This window comes from Ranitomeya imitator, chromosome 1 (assembly GCF_032444005.1).
Source record: "Ranitomeya imitator isolate aRanImi1 chromosome 1, aRanImi1.pri, whole genome shotgun sequence".
Classification (NCBI taxonomy): Eukaryota; Metazoa; Chordata; class Amphibia; order Anura; family Dendrobatidae; genus Ranitomeya; species Ranitomeya imitator.
The window spans coordinates 890,783,225-890,805,063 of NC_091282.1; the positions used below are offsets into that span (position 1 = coordinate 890,783,225).

The following is a 21,839-nucleotide window of genomic DNA, read 5'->3' on the forward strand; positions in this document are numbered from 1 at the left end:
TAATCAGCATTTGTGGAGCATTATACGGGGCAAATGTCTATGGAGCATCTTATGGAGCCATAATATTTGTGCATTATTATGTGGGGCAAATGTCTGTATGGAGCATCTTGTGGGGTCATAATCAACATTTGTGCAGCATTACATGGGGCATATTTTAACATGGAGCAACTTATGGGGCCCATCATTAACTTTATGGAGCATTATATGGGGCTCCTGATTCAATATGGATATTCAAAAACACAACCTACTGAGGTCTCAATTAATTTTACTTTATTGGTATCTATTTTTATATTTGACATTTACCGGTAGCTGCTGCATTTTCCACCCTAGGCTTATACTCGAGTCATTACGTTTTCCCAGTTTTTTGTGGCAAAATTAGGGGTCTCTGCTTATGCTCAAGTCGGCTTATACTCGAGTATATACGGTAATTTCACCTTCAATGCTAATCCTAAATATTGACATAGTTTTGACACTCACTGATATGCTGGATCATTTTTCTCAATTAAAAAAAACAAAAAACAAACTAATGACCGAGTCTAATATTTCTGGCTCATTTGTTTGATCTGATGTAGTTTTAAGTCAGATTTATGCAGTAATAGGGAAAATTCGTAGGCCAGGTGCCCATGATAAGGAAATAGGAATTTTTGTGTACTCCTTTTCTCCGAGCCAATCATTGGGGGACACAGGACCATGGGTGTTATGCTGCTGCCACTAGGAGGACACTAAGTTTATATAGAAAGATGAGCTCCTCCCCTGCAGTATACACCCTCCTGCTGGCTCTAATTGAACCAGTTCGGTAACAAAGCAGTAGGAGCTTATAACCATTAACCCCTTAAGCCCCGAGGGTGGTTTGCACGTTAATGACCGGGCCAATTTTTACAATTCTGACCACTGTCCCTTTATGAGGTTATAACTCTGGAACGCTTCAACGGATCTTGGCGATTCTGACATTGTTTTCTCGTGACATATTGTACTTCATTTTAGTAGTAACATTTATTCGATATAACTTGCGTTTATTTGTGAAAAAAACGGAAATTTGGCGAAAATTTAGAAAGTTTCGCAATTTTCCAACTTTAAATTTTTATGCCCTTAAATCACAGAGATATCTCACGCAAAATACTTAATAAGTAACATTTCCCACATGTCTACTTTACATCAGCACAATTTTGGAACCAAAATTTTTTTTTGTTAGTGAGTTATAAGGGTTAAAAGTTGACCAGCAATTTCTCATTTTTACAACACCATTTTTTTTTAGGGACCACATCTCATTTGATGTCATTTTGAGGGGTCTATATGATAGAAAATACCCAAGTGTGAGACCATTCTAAAAACTGCACCCCTCAAGGTGCTCAAAACCACATTCAAGAAGTTTATTAACCCTTCAGGGGTTTCACAGGAATTTTTGGAATGTTTAAATAAGAATGAATATTTAACTTTTTTTCACACAAAATTTATTTCAGCTCCAATTTGTTTTATTTTACCAAGGGTAACAGGATAAAATGGATGCCAAACATTGTTGTACAATCTGTACTGAGTACGCTGATAGCCCATATGTGGGAGTAAACCACTGTTTGGGCGCATGGCAGAGCTCGGAAGGGAAGGAGCGCCATTTGACTTTTAAATGCAAAATTGACAGGAATTGAGATGGGACACCATGTTGCGTTTGGAGAGCCACTGATGTGCCTAAACATTGAAACCCCCCCACAAGTGACACCATTTTGGAAAGTAGACACCCTAAGGAACTTATCTAGATGTGTGGTGACCACTTTGACCCACCAATTGCTTCACAGAAGTTTATAATGCAGAGCCGTAAAAATAAAAAATCATATTTTTTCACAAAAATGATCTTTTCGCCCCCAATTTTTTATTTTCCCAAGAGTAAGAGAAGAAATTGGACCTCAAAAATTGTTAGTCAATTTGTCCTGAGTACGCTGATACCCCATATATGGGTGTAAACCATTGTTTGGGCGTATGGCAGAGCTCGGAAGGGAAGGAGCGCCATTTGACTTTTCAATGCAAAATTGACTGGAATTGAGATGGGACGCCATGTTGCGTTTGGAGAGCCCCTGATGTGCCTAAACATTGGAACCCCTCACAAGTGACACCATTTTGAAAAGTAGACCCCTTAAGGAACTTATCTAGATGTGTGGTGAGCACTTTGACCCAACAAGTGCTTCACAGAAGTTTATAATGCAGAGCCGTAAAAATAAAAAATCTTATTTTTTCACAAAAATGATCTTTTCGCCCCCAATTTTTTATTTTCCCAAGGGTAAGAGAAGAAATTAGACCACAAAAGTTGTTGTGCAATTTGTCCTGAGTGCGACGATACCCCATATGTGGGGGTAAACCACTTTTTGGGTGCATAGCAGAGCTCGGAAGGGAAGGAGCGCCATTTGACTTTTCAATGCAAAATTGACTGGAATTAAGTTGGGACGCCATGTTGGTTTGGAGAGCCCCTGATGTGCCTAAACATTAAAACCCCCCACAAGTGACACCATTTTGGAAACTAGACCCCATAAGGAACTTATCTAGATGTGTTTTGAGAGCTTTGAACCCCCAAATGTTTCACTACAGTTTATAACGCAGAGCCGTTAAAATAATTTTTTTTTTTTTTTTCGCAAAAATTATTTTTTAGCCCCCAGTTTTGTATTTTCACAAGGGTAACATAATAAATTGGACCCCAAAAGTTGCTGTCCAATTTGTCCTGAGTACGCTGATACCCCATATGTGGGGGGGAACCACTGTTTGGGCGCATGGCAGAGCTCGGAAGGGAAGGAGCGCCATTTGGAATGCAGACTTAGATGGATTGGTCTGCAGGAGTCACGTTGCATTTGCAGAGCCCCTGATGTACCCAAACAGTAGAAACCACCCACAAGTGACCCCATATTGAAACTAGACCTCCCATGGAACTTATCTAGATGTGTTGTGAAAACTTTGAACCCCCAAGTGTTTCACTACAGTTTACAACGCAGAGCCGTGAAAATAAAAAATCCTTTTTTTTCCCACAAAAATGATTTTTAGCCCCCCAAATTTTTATTTTCCCAACGATAACAAGAGAACTTGGACCCAAAAAGTTGTTGTCCAATTTGTCTCGAGTACGATGATACCCCATATGTTGGGGTAAACCCCTGTTTGGGCGCACGGGAGAGCTCGGAAGTGAAGGAGCACTGTTTTACTTTTTCAATGCAGAATTGGCTGGAATTGAGATCGGACGCCATGTCGCGTTTGGAGAGCCCCTGATGTGTCTAAACAGTGGAAACCCCCAATTATAACTGAAACCCTAATCCAAACGCACCCCTAACCCTAATCCCAACTGTAACCCTAACCACACACCTAACCCTGACACACCCCTAATTCTAATCCCAACCGTAAATGTAATACAAACCCTAACACTAGCCCTAACCCTAACCCTAACCCTAACCCTAATGGGAAAATGGAAATAAATACATTTTTTTTAATTTTATTATTTTTCCCTAAGGCTAGGTTCACATTGCATTAGGGAAATCCGTTTAGCACTAGCGGATTGCGCTAACGCAATGTCTTTTTAGGTGTCGTGTTTAGTGGTCGCGTTAACGTCCCCGCTCTGGAAGATCGGGGATCGGACCTCGGGTGCGCCGCGGACGCTGCAAGCAGCGTCTGAGGCGCGCCACAAAAGAACGGCACCTTGCTAGCGCGAGCCGAAAATGGCACGCTCTAGCGATGCGCTACACCCGAAAATCACATTGCTGTCAATGGTTGTGCTAACGGACCCGTTGCACGGCGTTAATTGTGACATTTTCGCCGTGCAACGCTGTCCGTTAGCGTTAACCCATTAACGCAATGTGAACCTAGCCTAACTAAGGGGGTGATGAAGGGGGGTTTGATTTACTTTTATAGCGAGTTTTTTATATCGGATTTTTATGATTGGCAGCCGTCACACACTAAAAGACGCTTTTTATAGCAAAAAAGTTTTTGCGTCTCCACATTTTGAGACCTATAATTTTTCCATATTTTGGTCCACAGAGTCATGTGAGGTCTTGTTTTTTGCGGGACGAGTTGACGTTTTTATCGGTTACATTTTCGGACATGTGACAGTTTTTGATCGCTTTTTATTCCGATTTTTTGTGAGGCAGAATGACCAAAAACCAGCTATTCATGAATTTCTTTTGGGGGAGGCGTTTATACCGTTCCGCGTTTGGTAAAATTGATGAAGCAGTTTTATTCTTCGGGTCAGTACGATTACAGCGATACCTCATTTATATCATTTTTTTTATGTTTTGGCGCTTTTATACGATAAAAGCTATTTTATAGAAAAAATAATTATTTTGGCATCGCTTTATTCTCAGGACTATAACTTTTTTATTTTTTTGGTTATGATGCTATATGGCGGCTCGTTTTTTGCGGGACAAGATGACGTTTTCAGAGGTACCATGGTTATTTATATCCGTCTTTTTGATCGCGTGTTATTCCACTTTTTGTTCAGCGTTATGATAATAAAGCGTTGTTTTTTGGCTCGTTTTTTTTTTTTTTTTCTTACGGTGTTCACTGAAGGGGTTAACTAGTGGGCCAGTTTTATAGGTCGGGTCGTTACGGACGCGGCGATACTAAATATGTGTACTTTTATTGTTTTTTTTGTTTTTTTTATGTAAAGAAATGTATTTATGGGAATAATATTTTTTTTTTTCTGCTTTATTTAGGAATTTTTTTTTTATTTTTTTTTACAAGTGTGGAAATTTTTTTTTTTACTTTTTCACTTTGTCCCAGGGGGGGACATCACAGATCACCGATCTGATAGTGTGCACAGCACTCTGTTAGATCGGTGATCTGACATACAGCCGGGCAGGATTAGAGCTGCAGCTGCAGCCTGATCCTGACCCGGAAGTGCTCCCTGCAGGACCCGGATGCAGCCCGGCGGCCATTTTGGATCCGGGGACTGCAGGGAGAAGACGCTCGGTACACGGTGAGCACATCACCGTGTACCGATCGTCTCAGGGAAGCCCGCAGGGAGCCCCCTCCCTGCGCGATGCTTCCCTGCACCGCCGGCACACCGCGATCATCTTTGATCGCGGTGTGCCGGGGGTTAATGTGCCGGGAGCGGTCCGTGACCGCTCCTGGCACATAGTGCCGGATGTCAGCTGCGATAGGCAGCTGACACCCGGCCGCGATCGGCCGCGCTCCCCCCGTGAGCGCGGCCGATCGCATATGACGTACTATCCCGTCCATGGGAATTAAGTCCCAGGTCACCTGGACGGGATAGTACGTCATATGGGATTAAGGGGTTAACAAGAATAAAGTAAAAACTAAGAACGAACACAAGCCATTAGGCTAACATGGTGGGTGCTGTGTCCCCCAATGATTGGTTCGGTTAAAAGGATTTTACGGTGAGTACACAAAAATCCCTATTTCTGGTGAGGGACACAGGACCATGGGACGTCCTAAAGCAGTCCCTGGGCGGGGAACAACACATTTGCCATTACCCCATGTACCAGTAAGTTACAGATGTAGTACTGCCAACTGCAGGATCCGCCTACCGAGGGTCGCATCTGCAGAGGCCTGAAAATGAATACTGTAGTGTTTTGTGAAAGTATGCAAGCTGGATCAAGTCGCAGCCTTGCAGACTTGTTCTGCAGACGCCTGGTGCCGAATGGCCCAAGAAGCGCCCACTGACCGAGTGGAGTGAGCCTTAATCCCTGCCGCGACAGGTTTGCCCCTTACAAGGTAGGACTCCTGAATAGCCAAGCGAATCCAATTGGCTATTGTGGCCTTTGAAGCTGCTAGGCCCTTCCTATGCCCCTCCGGAAGCACGAATAGGGCATCTGACTTGCAGAAAGACGCCAACCGCGTGACGCATCTCCTAAGGGCTCTCACTAGATCCAGAGTGTGAAGAGCTTTCTCAATACGATGTACTGGTGCCGGACAGAGTGAGGGCAAAACAGTATCCTCGTTGAGATGGAAGGAAGAGATAACTTTCGTCAGAAAAGACGGAGACATTCTCAAAACCACCTTGTCTTGATGGAAAATCAGGAACGGAGCTCGGCAGGACAGGGCTCGCCAACTCAGAGATCGGTCTGATTGACGTGACTGCGACTAGGAAAGCTACTTTCCAAGAAAGAAAAGTTAAAGAAACATCCTGCAGCGGTTCCAAAGGGACCTCCTGTAAAACCCCAAGGACCAAATTAAGATCCCATGGTTCCAACGGCATTTAATAAGGAGGCATCACATGGGAAACTCCCTGAATGAATGTCTTCACCTGTAGTTTGGTGGCAATACTGCGCTGGAACAAAACAGATAAGGCTGAAATCTGTCCCTTGAGTGAGCTAAGCGCGAGACCTGACTCCAATCCGGTCTGCAGGAATTCCAAAATGGAAGGAATGGAAAACTCAAGAGAGCGTCCACGGTCCTTGCACCATGAGAAGAAGTTCTTCCAGGTGCGATTATAAATGCGCATAGACGCGGGTTTCCTAGCACTAATCATGGTGGAGATTACTTGATGAGAGAATCCGTACCCCAAATGGCGTACCGCGGCCAGTCCAGCGCGACCAGGATCATTGGTACCCCTTCCGCCCTGATCTTCTTGATGACCCCTGGAAGTTGAAATTGATGCCACAGAAGAACCAGTGCATCCGCTCCGATGGCTACTGGGTCGAGGGACCGAGCTATGAACTCGGGAACTTTTGTGTTTTAGCCTTGAGGCCATTAGATCCACATCCAGAATCCCCCAGCGAAGACAAATCTGCTGAAAGACCTCCAGATGAAGAGACCACTCTCCCGAGGCGAGGCCCTGGTGGCTGAGGAAATCTGCCTCCCAATTCTCTACGCCCGGGATGTGAACCGCCGACATGGCTGAGCGGTTCCTCTCGGCCCAACGAAGAACGTTACCTACTTCGTGCATGGCCACCCTGCTGCGGGTGCCCCCCTGATGGTTGATGTACTCCACAGCCATGGGGTTGTCAGATTGGATCCTGATGGGATGACCTGCCAGGAGATGATGAAAATGCGGAAGGGCTAACTTTATTGCCCGTATCTCCAAAATGTTGATCGGCAGACGCGAATGTCGAGAAGACCAGCGTCCCTGTCCCGTGTGATGGCGGAAAACTGCACCTCAGCCCAGAAGACTGGCGTCGGTAGTCACCACCAGCCGACGTGCTGGAAGGAAGGACTTCCCCCTGATCCAGTGAAGACTTCAGTGTCCACCTCCTGAGGGTCTGCCTGACCCGCCGAGGCAGATGGGAAAAAAAAAAAAAAAGACTGTCGAGAGAGAACTGGTTCCTGTCCCAAGCCGTCAGAAGTGCATGTTGCTAAGGGTGGAGGTGTAGCTGCGCAAATGGAACCACCTCTATAGCTGCCACCATCCTGCCGAGAATCCCCATACTGAATTGTATGGAGTGAGGGAAAGAGCGGGAGAGCATCCGTGCTCCCTGTTGTAAGGCTTAGTCCTTTTCCGGAGGGAGAATTACCAACCCACGGAAAGTGTCCAGGATCCTTCCCAAGAAGGAAATCTGCTTAGCTGGCACTGGAGAAGACTTTTTTAAGTTTATCTTCCAACCCAGGCAAGAAAGTGTATCCACCGTGATACTCACGCACTCCTCGCAGGCCCGAAAAGACGGCCCTTTGATGAGCAGATCGTCCAGGTACGGAAGCACCACCACACCCCAAGCGTGAAGAATGGCCATCACCGCCGCCATGACCTTGGTGAAAACTCTGGGGGCAGTGGCAAGGACGAAGGGCAAGGCTACAAACTTGAAGTGGTCCCCACCAACCACGAAGCGTAGAAATTTTTGGTGGGGAGGAATAATCAGGATGGTAAGCATCCTGGATGTCGATAGATGCCAAGAACTCCCCTTTTTCCCATCAAGGTGACGACTGAGCGGAGGGACGCCATTCTGAAAAATCGCACTCTAACAAATTTGTTTAACAATTTTAGGTCCAGTATGGGTTGCACTGTTCTGTCCTTCTTCGGAACCACAAATAGGTTTGAGTAAAAACCCTTGAACCTTTCGTCTTGAGGGATTGGAATAATGACTCAGTCCCTTCGGAGCGCCTCTAAGGCTCTGAAAAAGGCTGTTGCCTTTGTTTTGGGAGGAGAAGACAGTAAAAACGTGTTGGAGGATGGGAAGAAAACTATTTTGTATCCGGAGGACACCAGTTCTTAGACCCACTCGTCGTGAATGACCGAGAGCCAGGCTTGGCGGAACAAAAGTAGACGGCCGCCTACTTTGTCGGTGCCCACTGGATACCGTAACAAGTCATTGTGTAGAGGATCTATAGGATCTGGCCCCTTTGGATCCAGACGGTTTTGGCCTGTTTTTCCAGGAATGATTAGGTCTATGAGACCTGAGAACCTCTCTGTCCCTATACAGGGACCATCCTGATGCCGATGACAAAGTTGTAGAGGACCAGTTGGTATTGCTGCGAAAGGGCCAGGTCCGGACCTGTTGGCTCCGAAACTGCCGAATGGGCCTTTGCTTTGGAAGGAATTTGCTCTTCCCTCCGGTAGCGTCGGAGAAAAGTTGGTCCAGCTATTCTCCAAATAAGCGACGGCTCTGGTAAGGCAGAGAAGTTAATGACCTTTTGGAAGCAGAATCCGATCGCCATTCTCTGAGCCATAGCGCCCTCCTGGTGGAGATGGCATTTGCTGCTGCCTGTGCAGCGCAATTGGCCACATCTAAAGAAGCGCTTACTACGAAATCCCCGGCCCGAGATATCTGACTAGTGAGGCTTGCTGCCGCCGGGGAAGATCACTATCCTGAATGGCTGCGGTTAAACTTACTGCCCAAGCGACCATAGCCTTAGCCACCCAAGTCGCGGCAAAAATAGAAAGAACACCGCTCGAGAGGTCTCAAAGACTGACCGAGCAAGGTTGTCAATTTGACGGTCAGTGGGATTTTTGACTGAGGAACTATCAGACAAGGAAAGAAGCGTTTTGGATGCAAGACGTGATACAGGGGATCCACTGAAGGAGACTGTAGCCAATCTTTCCGTAACTCAGGTGCAAAAAGATCTCTTGACTCAATAGGCTTCTGACCTGTGAACCGTTTATCTGGTCGATCCCTATGTCTTTGGACGATGTTCTTTAACTCAGGGTGACTGCCAAACACCCTGTGAGGATGTTAAGCTCTCTTAAAAGACACTACATGATCCGGAACAGATATAGATTCCTCGTCTACGCTCAGAGTCTTGTTAACTGACTCAATGATGGAATCAAGTGTCTCCTGATAGTTCTAAGAGTCCTGGACTAGGGACGCATCAGAGTCGTATTCTGAATCATGTTCGCTGCGAACCTCTGGAGAGGGGGGAGCAAGAAACTGAACTCAGGGACCCCGAAGCACGAGCAAGCTCAGGGGACATGTCATGGGTCCTTTTTGTAGAACCCTGAGCACTTCTAAACAGAGTACAACCCCTACTAGTCGACTGTTCTCGACCGTCGCAAGGGGCCTCAGCGCCCGGCAAACCGACATCCTGACTTAAGGAGGGATTCCCGAGAGAGTCTATTGCCTTGGCCAGGGAAGCCATAGATCGTGACAGAGACCCACTCAGGTTACTAGGCTCACCGAGGTCATGAGGGGGGTGGCTCCTGGGTGCATGCCGGGTCACAAGCCGTGCAGAACGGAGTACTGTGAGCTCGGGGAAAGGCAGTATTGCAAGTGGTACATGAGGCAAAAAAAATCTGTTTTGTTAGCTTTTTTGGACGCCTTAGATTGAGACATAGCGTACCCTTGAAAAGATAGAGGGAGTATGTGACCAGAGAAAATGAGCAGAAAAAAAGAATGCAGAGAAGGGGTTAAGCTGTCAGCTCCAGTGGATTCGGCTTACCCAGGTCCTGCTCTTGTGTCCCCAGGGTGTCAGTGTCCTCACTCCTCGCAACGCTTTTGTCAGCGCTGCTGTTACTGCCACCGCAGTCAGGAAACCGGCTCTGTATCCTGAGGTGAAGAAAGATGGCCGCCAAGAGCAGGAGCGGCGCCTCTCGTTTAGGACGAGAAGCGCCAGAAGTGTGGGCGGCACCGGCCATGGTGGGCAGAGCCATGAAAAACGTGGCCTAGGCCAACTAGCAGCCAGGGAACTAAATTTGTGAAGCCTGCCGGAAATGAACGCCAGCGGCGGCGCAAACAGATAGACGAATAAAGAGGTGTAAAAACGCAGCTGGACGCGATGACACCGCTCTCCCCCAGGGACCAGGACCCAGTCTCTGCAACCAGACCAGATGGTGCCAGCCACAGTCATACTCACATTTTGAGGTGATGTAGCAGAGCTGGGGCTGCAGTGTTGCTGGTCGTGGGACTCCCCCCTCAATTCACCATCCCCATAGCCAGGGGGGTGGAGAGGAAATATCTGCCTCCTTCCATCATCCGCTTTTAATCAGTGGTGATGCATTGGGGGCTGCATGGATGCCATAATGGGGCCTCTGTTGTCCATGGAACAGGGCGGAATGTCCAGCTGTAGGCCTGGCTCCAGGAGAGTATACAGAGGTGAAAAACGTTGGGGGTCTGAAACCAGACCCAAGTGCCTCCTACAGACACTAAGCAAGAACTGGTTCAATTAGAGCCAACAGGAGGGTGTATACTGCAGGGGAGGAACTAATCTTTCTACGTTCACTTAGTGTCCTTCTAGTGGCAGCAGCATAACACCCATGGTCCTGTGTCCCCCAATGAGGCGTTGGAGAAACAGCAGTGCTTTGGAGGCAGCGCTGCCTTCTATTGAATGTAGGTAAATCCGCATGTGTTCACTGAACCGTGCAGATTCACTGCATTCAATACATTCTATTCATGTAATTTTTCTTGCTGAGACTAGCGTTTCCCCAAGAGAAATTGACATGCTGTGGTCAGGAAAGACACGCCACATGTCTCTCTCTCTTGAAATCCCATCCACTATGCTCTCACAGCTGGCCACTGCATAACTCCGAATTGTGGGCACATACTCTTAAGGATTCACAAACTTTCAAGCACCACTGTATGCTAGCACAGTCAAACATTTTCTATAGATGTATGTATTTCCTATGGTTAACAGTTAAAAAAATAAAAGGTGTGAAATGTACATCACTGTTTAATCTTATAATACAAACCACACTGAACGCAAGAGCCAAAATAATCAAAGGCGGAGGCCAAGATCCAGGAAGGTGTTTGAGTCTACTCTTTAGTTTCAACAGGTTTTATTTATTTAGAAATAAAATAATTAAAGTACCGTATATAACAATTTGGTTAGGTTCTCCCACGCAAGGGAGGTGTAAATTTCAATAATAATGAACAAATACAAATTTTGACATAGGGGAGGATAAGAACAAAGAGCAGTACAAAGGGAAGACAAACAGGTAATCCACATTGTGTTTTACACCAGTCTACTATCAACCATTTCATGCACTGCCAACAACATAAAATAGTCAGAATTTCAGAATCAGATTGGGTCATTTGTGTTAACTTAAAGAGGTAGAGAAAGAAAGGATATACCGGTAATTTATGATAAGGTCTGATCAAACGGGGACATGCGATTAAACCCCTAATTTTTTGTTTGAACATCTTCCTTAAGTCCCTCAGAACCTGCCTCATCAGGGTGACAGACATAAGGTCTGAATTAGTTGCGAGTTCGGATCTGGATCTATCCACGGGTTCCATATCTTAAAGAAGGGGTCCCACATGTCAGCTCTGATGGCTTCAATACGCTAATATAACATGATAGCATTCATCCTCTATCTTACCAGAGATATAGAGAGAGTGAAGGGGACTTCCACGTTGCTATGTGGATTTTGGCGGCCATAAATAGAAAATTTGCCAGTCTCTGTAAGTTGTTAGTGAATCCCGGGTGTTTTGCCCCTAGGAGAAATATAGAGGGGTCTAATTGGACTGTCCCACCAAACATTTGTTCAATAAGAAGTACACTTGGACAAAGGTATCAGACCTGTGGCATGTGCAAGTCCACTAAATATGTTTCATATCTCCTAGTAAATTGCATCCCCTTAAACATTTGTCTGAAACATTTGGGTAAATGCTATGAAGTTTTGCCGGGACATGATATGTTCTGTGGAGAACTCTTAGCGAAGTCTCCACAAGAGATGTCTGGTGACAACTAGTGATGAGCGAGTATCCTCGTTGCTCGGGTTTTCCTGAGCACACACGGGTGGTCTCCGAGTATCTGCTGTCACGCTCGCGCCCAGACTGGTTGGCGCGGGCATACGGGGGTGTGGCCCCACTGGACCACAGACCAAACTTCCCTGGAAGGGGCGTAACTAAGTAGCTTCCTAGGTGTTCGCTGGAGCCTCTGATGGTGAGGTCAGACTTGTGCAATAGGAAGCTACCAGGTGCCACTCCAGGGTGATGTCTGGCTGTGGCTGCTGATCCCACTAAGGAACGGAGCGGGCACGGCTGGCACTCTGGCTGACAGGTGGGCACGGCTGGGACACAGGCAGGCACACGGGTACAACAGAGACACTGGCGGGCAGGCGGACACGGCTGGCTCTCTGGTAGGCAGGCGGGTACGGCTGGAACATAGGAAGAACTGGTAGGGACCGGTCTGCAGGCAGGTATGAGAAACAGGTAGGAACCTGTTCAGACAGGAGGACCAAGTAATAAGTAGAAGGTGGAACTAAGAGAAGAGAAGGAGAAGGCAGAGCCAAGGGTGGAGCCGCAAGAGGCAGAGCCAAGGGCGGAGATGCTGGAGGCGGAGCCAAGAGTGGAGACGCTGGAGGCGGAGCAAAGAGCGGAGACGCTGGAGGCGGAGCCAAGAGCGGAGACGCTGGAGGCGGAGACGCTGGAGGCGGAGCCAAGAGCAGAGATGCTGGAGGCGGAGATGCTGGAGGCGGAGACGCTGGAGGCGGAGGCAAGGGCGGAGACGCTGGAGGCGGAGCCAAGAGCGGAGACGCTGGAGGCGGAGACGCTGGAGGCGGAGCCAAGAGTGGAGACGCTGGAGGCGGAGCCAAGAGCAGAGACGCTGGAGGCGGAGACTCTGGAGGCGGAGCCAAGAGCGGAGACGCTGGAGGCGGAGACGCTGGAGGCGGAGCCAAGAGCGGAGACGCTGGAGGCGGAGCCAAGAGCAGAGACGCTGGAGGCGGAGACTCTGGAGGCGGAGCCAAGAGCGGAGACGCTGGAGGCGGAGACGCTGGAGGCGGAGCCAAGAGCGGAGATGCTGGAGGCGGAGCCAAGAGCAGAGATGCTGGAGGCGGAGACGCTGGAGGCGGAGCCAAGAGCAGAGACGCTGGAGGCGGAGACTCTGGAGGCGGAGCCAAGAGCGGAGACGCTGGAGGCGGAGACTCTGGAGGCGGAGCCAAGAGCGGAGACGCTGGAGGCAGAGCCAAGAGCAAAGACGCTAGAGGCGGAGCCAAGAGCAAAGACGCTGGAGGCAGAGACTCTGGAGGCGGAGACGCTGGAGGCGGAGACGCTGGAGGCGGAGACGCTGGAGGCGGAGCCAAGAGCGGAGACGCTGGAGGCGGAGCCAAGAGCGGAGACGCTGGAGGCGGAGACGCTGGAGGCGGAGCCAAGAGCGGAGACGCTGGAGGCGGAGCCAAGAGCGGAGACGCTGGAGGCGGAGACGCTGGAGGCGGAGCCAAGAGCGGAGATGCTGGAGGCGGAGCCAAGAGCAGAGACGGAGCCAAGTGCAGAAACACAGGAGGCAGAGCCAGATAGTACCACAAAGAGCAGAGCCAGATGGAACCGCAAAGAGCGGAGCCACAGAGCAAAGCCAGAGAGTGCGAAGCAAGGTCTGAGTGCAGAGCCGCAAGAGTGCGGAGTGTAAGCAGACAGAAAACACAAGGAAAGAAAGCAGGGAAGGAAGCCACAGACAAGGAGACAGAGAAAAGACAAAGTACAGACAAGGCAATAGCACAAGACACAGGGACAAAGACACAGGGACCAGGATATTCTGCCTCCTGGAGGGCGGACTACAAGATCAAGGCAATAGCACAGAGAAAAGCCTCCAACAAGGGAGTAACAGAGCAAGGCCAGGCAAACTCAGCAGCTAAACACTAACTGAGCTAACACATTGCACAGGCCCAGACCACAGGGTGGAGCTGCACTATATACAGGAGGCCTCTTGGTAATTGGTCAGAAACTGATTAGACAGATGCACCTGATTCCTATAAGAACCAGAGAGTTCAGGCGCCGGTCCCCTATACACATAGCCATAAGGCAGAGAGCAGAGACACAGAACATGGAGCTGGCATTAAAGAGAAAGCACATCATGGCCTGGAGCAGTGGGTAAGATTGTGTGAGAGATGTGAGGCCATGCTGTGATGCCAGCAGAGTTGCTACATCTGCTAGTGCTCAGAGATTTAGCTTTCGTTGCCGCAGCTGCTAGTCAGGCTGAATACATGAGAGGAATACCTGTTTGTTAGGGAATTCCCACATGTATTCAGGCTGTCCAGCAGCCGTAAATCATGCAGCTGAGGTGCCAAAAACTATCTGCGAGCACTAACAAATACTTGGAGATCACCCGAGTGTGCTCAGGAAAACCCGAGCGAAGAGTATACTCGCTCATCACTAGTGACTACCTCTTGATAGTGTATCACAGCATCGCCGCCAGTCCTCCGCAAACATAGTGAAGCCCAAATCCTCCTCCAATTTTACAATTTTTTTTTGTTTTACTTTTTCTCATCATGTGGAGGGTTGATTGTTAAGTAGACTACTGACATTGTTCCCCTTCACAGGGGGTCATTTAAGTATTTTTGTTCAAAGCTTGAAGCATTGAGAGGGAACTTATTTGGAAAAATTTGTTTGGCAAAGTGAAGGATGGCTTCTCTGATTGGGGGATTAGATTTTTGATTAAAGTCTTGCCTCTTAAGTAAAGTGTTGAAAGGAGAGCAAATGTGTTTTAATATGGAGATCCCATTCAGCTTCCTCCATGAAAAGTGATGGGACTGGAGGCCAGGCAGAAACATTGGATTATTAAATAATGATATTAGCGGGGAGGGGTTTGACTGCAATTTAAATTTGAATCTTGCTTTCCTCCAGATTATTAGAGAGTGGGCTGTGAAAGGTGCTGTGATAGTCAATCCCTGTGGGAGCTTTTCTGTAGTCGATAAGACCTGATGACGAGAATGGCTTTGTGAGAAATGACTAAGAGCCCATCTAGGTTTTGCCGGTATGTGAACACGTGTTAGTTAGTTGGGCTATTTGGGCTGACTTGAAATATAGTGCGAAGTTATGCAAGGATAGTCCTCCCAATCTCCAGTGATGAAACATAATTTTTTGTGAGATTCTAGGTCTCTTTCCTTGCCACACAAACTTGGAAATCATAGTATGTATATTGAGGAACGTTTTAGTTGGTATTGTAATCGGGGGGGGATCGGAATAGATATAAAAAGCGAGGTAATGATACAATTTTTACCGCATGCAGCCTACCTAGCGGAGGACAGTGTCGAGGGGGACCACCTAGCTAAGTCAGCCTGAAGATTCTGTATAAGTGGGGTGTAATTCCATTTGAACAGAGTCGACTTATTGGTTGTAAGGTTAATACCAAGGTAGGTCAAGTAATGCTCCTTTCTTGTGAACTTAAATTGGGAAATTATATTGGTTTGCACATCTTTGTGAGTGTTTATGAATAATGCTTCAGATTTTTCTATATTTATCTTGAGACCTGAGATCAATTCAAAATCTTGAAGGAGGGAGAACAGATTGGAAAGGGTAGTATGAGGATTGGATCATATTTTCTCCACAGTAAAGAGCAGTATTGGAAAATTTTCTTTTACAGTCGCAACCAAATGACTGAAGTAATTTACAAATGTATTTTTGTGCAGGTCAGGAATAAATGTAGTGCATTTTATGACCTGACTGTTGTAGGGTTGAAAAGGGTAAAAAAAACATAAGTTTGGTGCATATCAAGTACACCACTCTGTTGAACCAATTTATGATCCACGGATTAATTTTCATACATACGGAAGATTTATCAAACTGAATGTGCCAGATTGGGGTGCAACTGAGTCTTTCATGGCGTGCACTATAATACTTGTTTTAGAGAATTTCTGCACCGTAGCCAATGTGGCTTGTTTGAAAAATGGAGAGGTTAGTCAGAAAGGGGGATGTAGTCTAATGGGGCAACACTGTTCCACAAATGCACCAATTTTTGGTGCAAACAAACTAGACAAGGAAAAGTAAAAAGCCGGTCCTTCTGTATCAACCATCTGTGAGCTGCTGAACAAAGGTGCACAACAGAGCTCAGAATTTAAGACGGCAACCACACCCTGTGCTGGCACCACCCTCGCCGGCTGACTCTTGCAATAGGTCTGAAATTTGTAATCTTGTGCATAGTGGGTATTGAGGATTTTATTGTCAAGCAATAGATTTTGTTATTTTACTTGACCAAGGATACGGATGCACTTTTTTTTTTTCAAATCACTGAACAGCTGAAGAGTCACTGTATCACGGAGTTCAAAGACAATTGCCAATTAGCTATGATATTGGCAAAGGAGACACATGGTGAAAAATGCAAGATACAAGTGACATATTGGTCTGAAATAGCATTACTTGTCATATTACACAAACAAATATGACTGCTTATTCTGAAACGTTACCTGAAATGTCAGGTACCCTTTGCAAGTATCAATCATCTCTATGAATTTATCAGTTTTAGTAAACCACAGCTCCTAAATCTTTTTTCAAGTCTGATTATAATTGGACCTCACAATTGTCTGTAGTCCAAGGCAAAACATGGAAAAATATTGCATCAATTTATCTTACATTTGTCTCCTGAATCAAGAATATTAAAATAAACAAACAAAAAAAAAAAAAAATCAGTAATGGACTAAAGAAGAAAAGACTCTTTCCAGTGACACCTCAAAAAAGTTGGCGATTCACAGACTGAGAAGCACTGCACTGGGCATTCCAGCTTGGTTTATGACATAAGCATCATGATTATAGTCTATACTTACCCATACAGATGACATGGTGATTAGAAGGGAATCTACAAAATTAAAAAAAAGTCAAGTCAAAACAATTTACATTTTATATTTATTATCCAAGGACATTTATAAACCATAAAGATTTTTTATGATGGGGAAAAAAAAAAAAACCCTCAACAAAAATGTCATTTTCTAATGCTTTCCAAATATTTGATGTAGTGTGGGTAGTGTTAAAGGGAACCTGTCACCAGGTTAGGCAGATATGAGATGCGGACACCAACTTTCAGGGCAGCTATACAATATTCTATAATGCTTTATATCTGCCCCCAACTCGACCTGGAAGAACTGAAAAATAACTAAGAAGGTGTGAGGCACCGGACCAAGAAGAGTGACATCCCTTGGACCGGACCGCCCCGCAAGAGAGTATAATACGTTATTTTTCTTCTCTTACAGGTCGGGTTGGGAGCTTATCTACAGAATGAGAGAATGCTGTATATATATGCCCTGAAAGGTGGTGGCCGCAACTCTTATCAACCAAACCTGGTGACAGGTTCCCTTTAAATACTTCCCAATCTCTGTCTTTCCCAGTTTCCAAAGATGTGACTTCCAATCAGACTAGCTGGATTACACAGGGGTCCATTTGTGGATGAGACTTCGCTTTCACAATTTATGGTAAGTCTAAAAAGGACCCTCGTTCTGAGCACAGCAACACACAGGGGTTCCAGGGAGGGAAGACAACGATGAGTGCTCAATTGACTCATGGGAATACCAAAACAATACTGGTGAAGATTAATAGACAAGTATTTTAATGCATCTACACTATATTACATACATACATACATACAAGTGTTTCTCACTAAATTAGAATATCAAAAAGTTAATTTTTTTCAGTTCTTCAATGCAAAAAGTGAAACTCATTATATAGAGTCAAACACAGTAATCTATTTTAATGTTTATTTCTGTTGTTGATTATGGCTTACAGTCAATGAAAACCCAAAAGTCATTATCTCAGTAAATTAGTATACTTTATAACACCAGCTTGAAAAAGAATTTTAAAATCCAAAATGTATGTTTAGTAAATGCACTCAATACTTGGTCAGGGCTCCTTTTACATCAATTACTGCATCAATGCAGCGTGGCATGGAAGCGATCAGCCTGTGACACTGCTGAGGTGTTGTGGATGCCCAGGTTGCTTTGATAGCAGCCTTCAGCTCGTCTGCATTGTTAGGTCTAGTGTCTCATCTTCCTCTTGACAATACGCCAATATGCCATAGAGTCTCAATGGGGTTAAGGTCAGATGAGATTGCTGGCCAGGTATTGGTACTTTTGGCAGTGTGAACAAGTGCCAAATCCTGCTGGAGAATGAAATTTTTATCTCCAAAAAGCTTGTCGGCAGAGGGAAGCATGAAGTGATCTAAAATTTCCTAGTAGATGCCTGGCTGCGCTGACTTTGGTCTTCATAAATCATAGTGGACCTCCACCAGCAGATGACATGGCTCCCCAAACAATCACTGTGGAAACTTCACACTAGACCTCAAGCAGCTTGGATTGTCTGCCTCTCCACTCTTCCTCCAGACCCTGGACCCTTGATTTCTAATTGAAATGCTAAATTTATTTTCATCTGAAAACACCTCGGACTGCTGAGCAACAGTCCAGTTCTTTTTCCTCCTTGGCCCAGGGGTAAGACGCTTCTGGCCTAGTCTATTGGTCAAAAGAGGCTTGACACAAGGAATGTGACACTTGTACCCCATGTCCGGGATACGTGTGTGGTGGTGGCTCATTAAGAAATTACTCCAGCAGCAGCCCACTCCTTGTGAATCTTCCCCAATTTTTTGAATGACCTTTTCTGAACCTGATTGCTTGTTCACCTTTTTCCTTGCACTCAACTTTTCTTTAAAGGGACACTGTCACCTGGATTTGGAGGGAACAATCTTCAGCCATGGAGGCGGGGTTTTTGATTCACCCGTTCCTTGCATGCTGGCTGCAATATTGGATTGAAGTTCATTCTCTGTCCTCCATAGTACACACCTGCGCTGTGCAAGATTGCCTTGCGCAGGCGTGTACTACGGAGGACAGAGAATGAACTTCAATCCAATATTGCAGCCAGCATGCAGCCAGCGGGTAAGGAAAGGGTGAATCAAAAACCCCAAAACCCCGCCTCCATGGCTGAAGATTGTTCCCTCCAAATCCAGGTGACAGTGTCCCTTTAATATGCTTGGATACAGCACACTGAAAAGAGCCAGCTTCTTTAGCAATGACTTTGTGGCTTACCATCCTTGTAGACGGTCAATTACTGCCTTCTGGACATATGTCAAGTCAGCAGTCTTCCCCATGATTATGGAGCCTACTGAAACAGACTAAAGGACCTTTTTAACCCTGCTGTTCTATTCGTTTCCACTATACACTTGTACTGCTCCGGTTTTTGACCGGACCTATTAAAATGCTGTTTTAGCTACTTAAATTTTTTTGGGGGAATACCTGTTGCATTATTATACAGTATGTGAACTGTTATGAACAGGTGATTCAGAACCACAATGGACCTTGAAGTTCAGAGCACACAAAGTGACCTGACAATTACCAAAAACATAGGACGAGCTCTGAGACGTGGGAACTCTGCTGACCGCAATCCCTAATCCTATCCAACCACACTAAAGGTAGCCGTGGAGCGTTCCTGACCAGTCCTATGCGCCTCGAGCACAGCCTGAGAAACTAGCTAGCCCTGAAGATAGAAAAATAAGCCTACCTTGCCTCAGAGAAATACCCCAAAGGAAAAGGCAGCCCCCCACATATAATGACTGTGAGTTGAGATGAAAATACAAACGCAGAGATGAAATAGATTTAGCAAAGTGAGGCCCAACTTACTGAACAGACCGAAGATAGGAAAGATTGCTTTGCGGTCAACACAAAACCCTACAAACAACCACGCAGAGGGGGCAAAAAGACCCTCCGCACCGACTAACGGTACGGAGGTGCTCCCTCTGCGTCCCAGAGCTTCCAGCAAGCAAGAAAAACCAATATAGCAAGCTGGACAGAAAAAAATAGCAAACAAAAATAACACAAGCAAAACTTAGCTTATGCAGGATAGACAGGCCACAGGAACGATCCAGGAGAAAGCAAGACCAATACTAGAACATTGACTGGAGGCCAGGATCAAAGCACTAGGTGGAGTTAAATAGAGCAGCACCTAACGACTTAACCTCATCACCTGAGGAAGGAAACTCAGAAGCCGCACTACCACTCTCATCCACCAGAGGAAGCTCAGACAGAACCAGCCGAAGTACCACTCACGACCACAGGAGGGAGCTTGGCCACAGAATTCACAACAGTGAACATGGTTGGTCATTATATATAAAAAAAAAAAAAAAAAATTATATATATATATATATATATATATATATATATATATATATATATATATATATATATATATATATATATATATATATATATATATATATATATTTTACTTATTTTGTGTTTATAAAGGTTACAAGGGCTTATTGAAAAAAAATAGTAAAAATAAAAATCGTGTTTTTTTCAGAAAATCTTCACACTTCTATTGTTTACATTCAAGCAGGGTAAATAACATACAGAGAAAAAAAATTGCACAGAACTGAGAACTGTACTGAAAGCCAATGCACATGGTTTGTACTGAAAGCATGTGTAAATCTGCACCTAAAGCAACTGTTTACTTCATAAACAGTAGTAGATGCAATAAAGTAGTCTCAAAAGAAATTATAACTCATTTGTGTTACTCAAAAAATGGCTGAAATTAGCATAAAAGCTATTCAGTCATTTTTGACCGGGAACAGTACAAGTGTAAAAAAAATGTGGCGCAAAAACTAAGCCCAAAAAAAGTACCCTTAGAAAGAACCCCTCAGATTAGGAAAATAGAAGTAACCACAAGTTTCAGAACCGCATAATTATTATTATTATTATACATTCTTATAGCGCCATTTATTCCATGGCGCTTTACATGTGAATACGGGGCAAATATAGACAAGTACATTAAACATGAGCAAATAAGGCACACGGGTACATAAGGAGGGAGGACCCTGCCCGCGAGGGCTCACAGTCTGCAGGGGATGGGTGATGAAACAGTAGGAGAGGGTAGGGCAAGTTGTGCGGCGGTTCAGTAACTTCAGGATCACTGCAGGCTGTAGGCTTGTCGGAAGAGGTGAGTCTTCAGGTCCTTTTTGAAGGTTTCTATGGTAGGCGAGAGCATGTTTTTAAAAAATATCAAAGTTCAAAAATGGTCATTTTTGACCGAACATAACAGCAGGGTTAAATGCTTAGAAAGACTTTGCAGGTGTTTTTTGTTAATTATTCTAATTTACTGAGATAATGACTTTTTGGGTTTTCATTGGATGTAAGCCATAATCATCAACATTAAACAGAAAAACCTGACCTTTTCCATCCCCTGCGCACTGCAGTAATTTGCTCTGTCCTCTACAAGGCAAAGTATGCCTGCGCCTAAGCCGCGGCAAGAAGAGGATGTCATCGTATGAAGATAGGAGGCGCTGGACCCGGACTACGATGCCGATCGTACTCGGACCGCAGCAGGACCGCCCCTGGGTGAGTATAAAATAACCTTTATTTCTCATCTTTCAGGTTACATCGGGGGCTTATCTACAGCATTACAGAATGACCCTAATGCCGGTGGCCGCAGCTCATATACGATTTTGGGGGTGACAGACTCCCTTAAGGCTGTGTGCACACGTTCCGTATTTTTCGCTATAAAAACACGATAAAAATGCAAAAAAAAAAAAAAAAAAAAACGCTCACATTAAGCAGCCTATTAACAGAATGCAATCCGCATTTTGTTTGCACATGCTGCATTTTTTTCCGAAGCGGAAATGCATTCCAGAAAAAAAAAAATGCAGCATATTCATTAATTTGCAGAATCGGGGGATTCCACACACATAGGAAAGCATTGATCAGCTTACTTCCCGCATGGGGCTATGCCCACCATGCGGGAAGTAAACGGATCATGTGCGGAAGATACCCAGGGTGGAGGAGAGGAGACTGTTGGGTGCATGCG

At 45.6% G+C, this 21,839-nt stretch overlaps 1 protein-coding gene across 1 annotated transcript in view; it reads right to left on the reverse strand.

Moving 5' to 3' along the window:
- The window catches only part of ANXA3 (annexin A3), a 131,886-nt gene that overhangs the window by 97,234 nt on the left and 12,813 nt on the right, over positions 1-21,839 (reverse strand). Inside the window, exon 2 of the mRNA XM_069743197.1 lies at positions 16,829-16,860. Coding sequence (XP_069599298.1) covers positions 16,829-16,843 — 15 coding nt within the window. The 5' untranslated portion in view covers positions 16,844-16,860. The remainder of the gene's footprint in view (positions 1-16,828; positions 16,861-21,839) is intronic.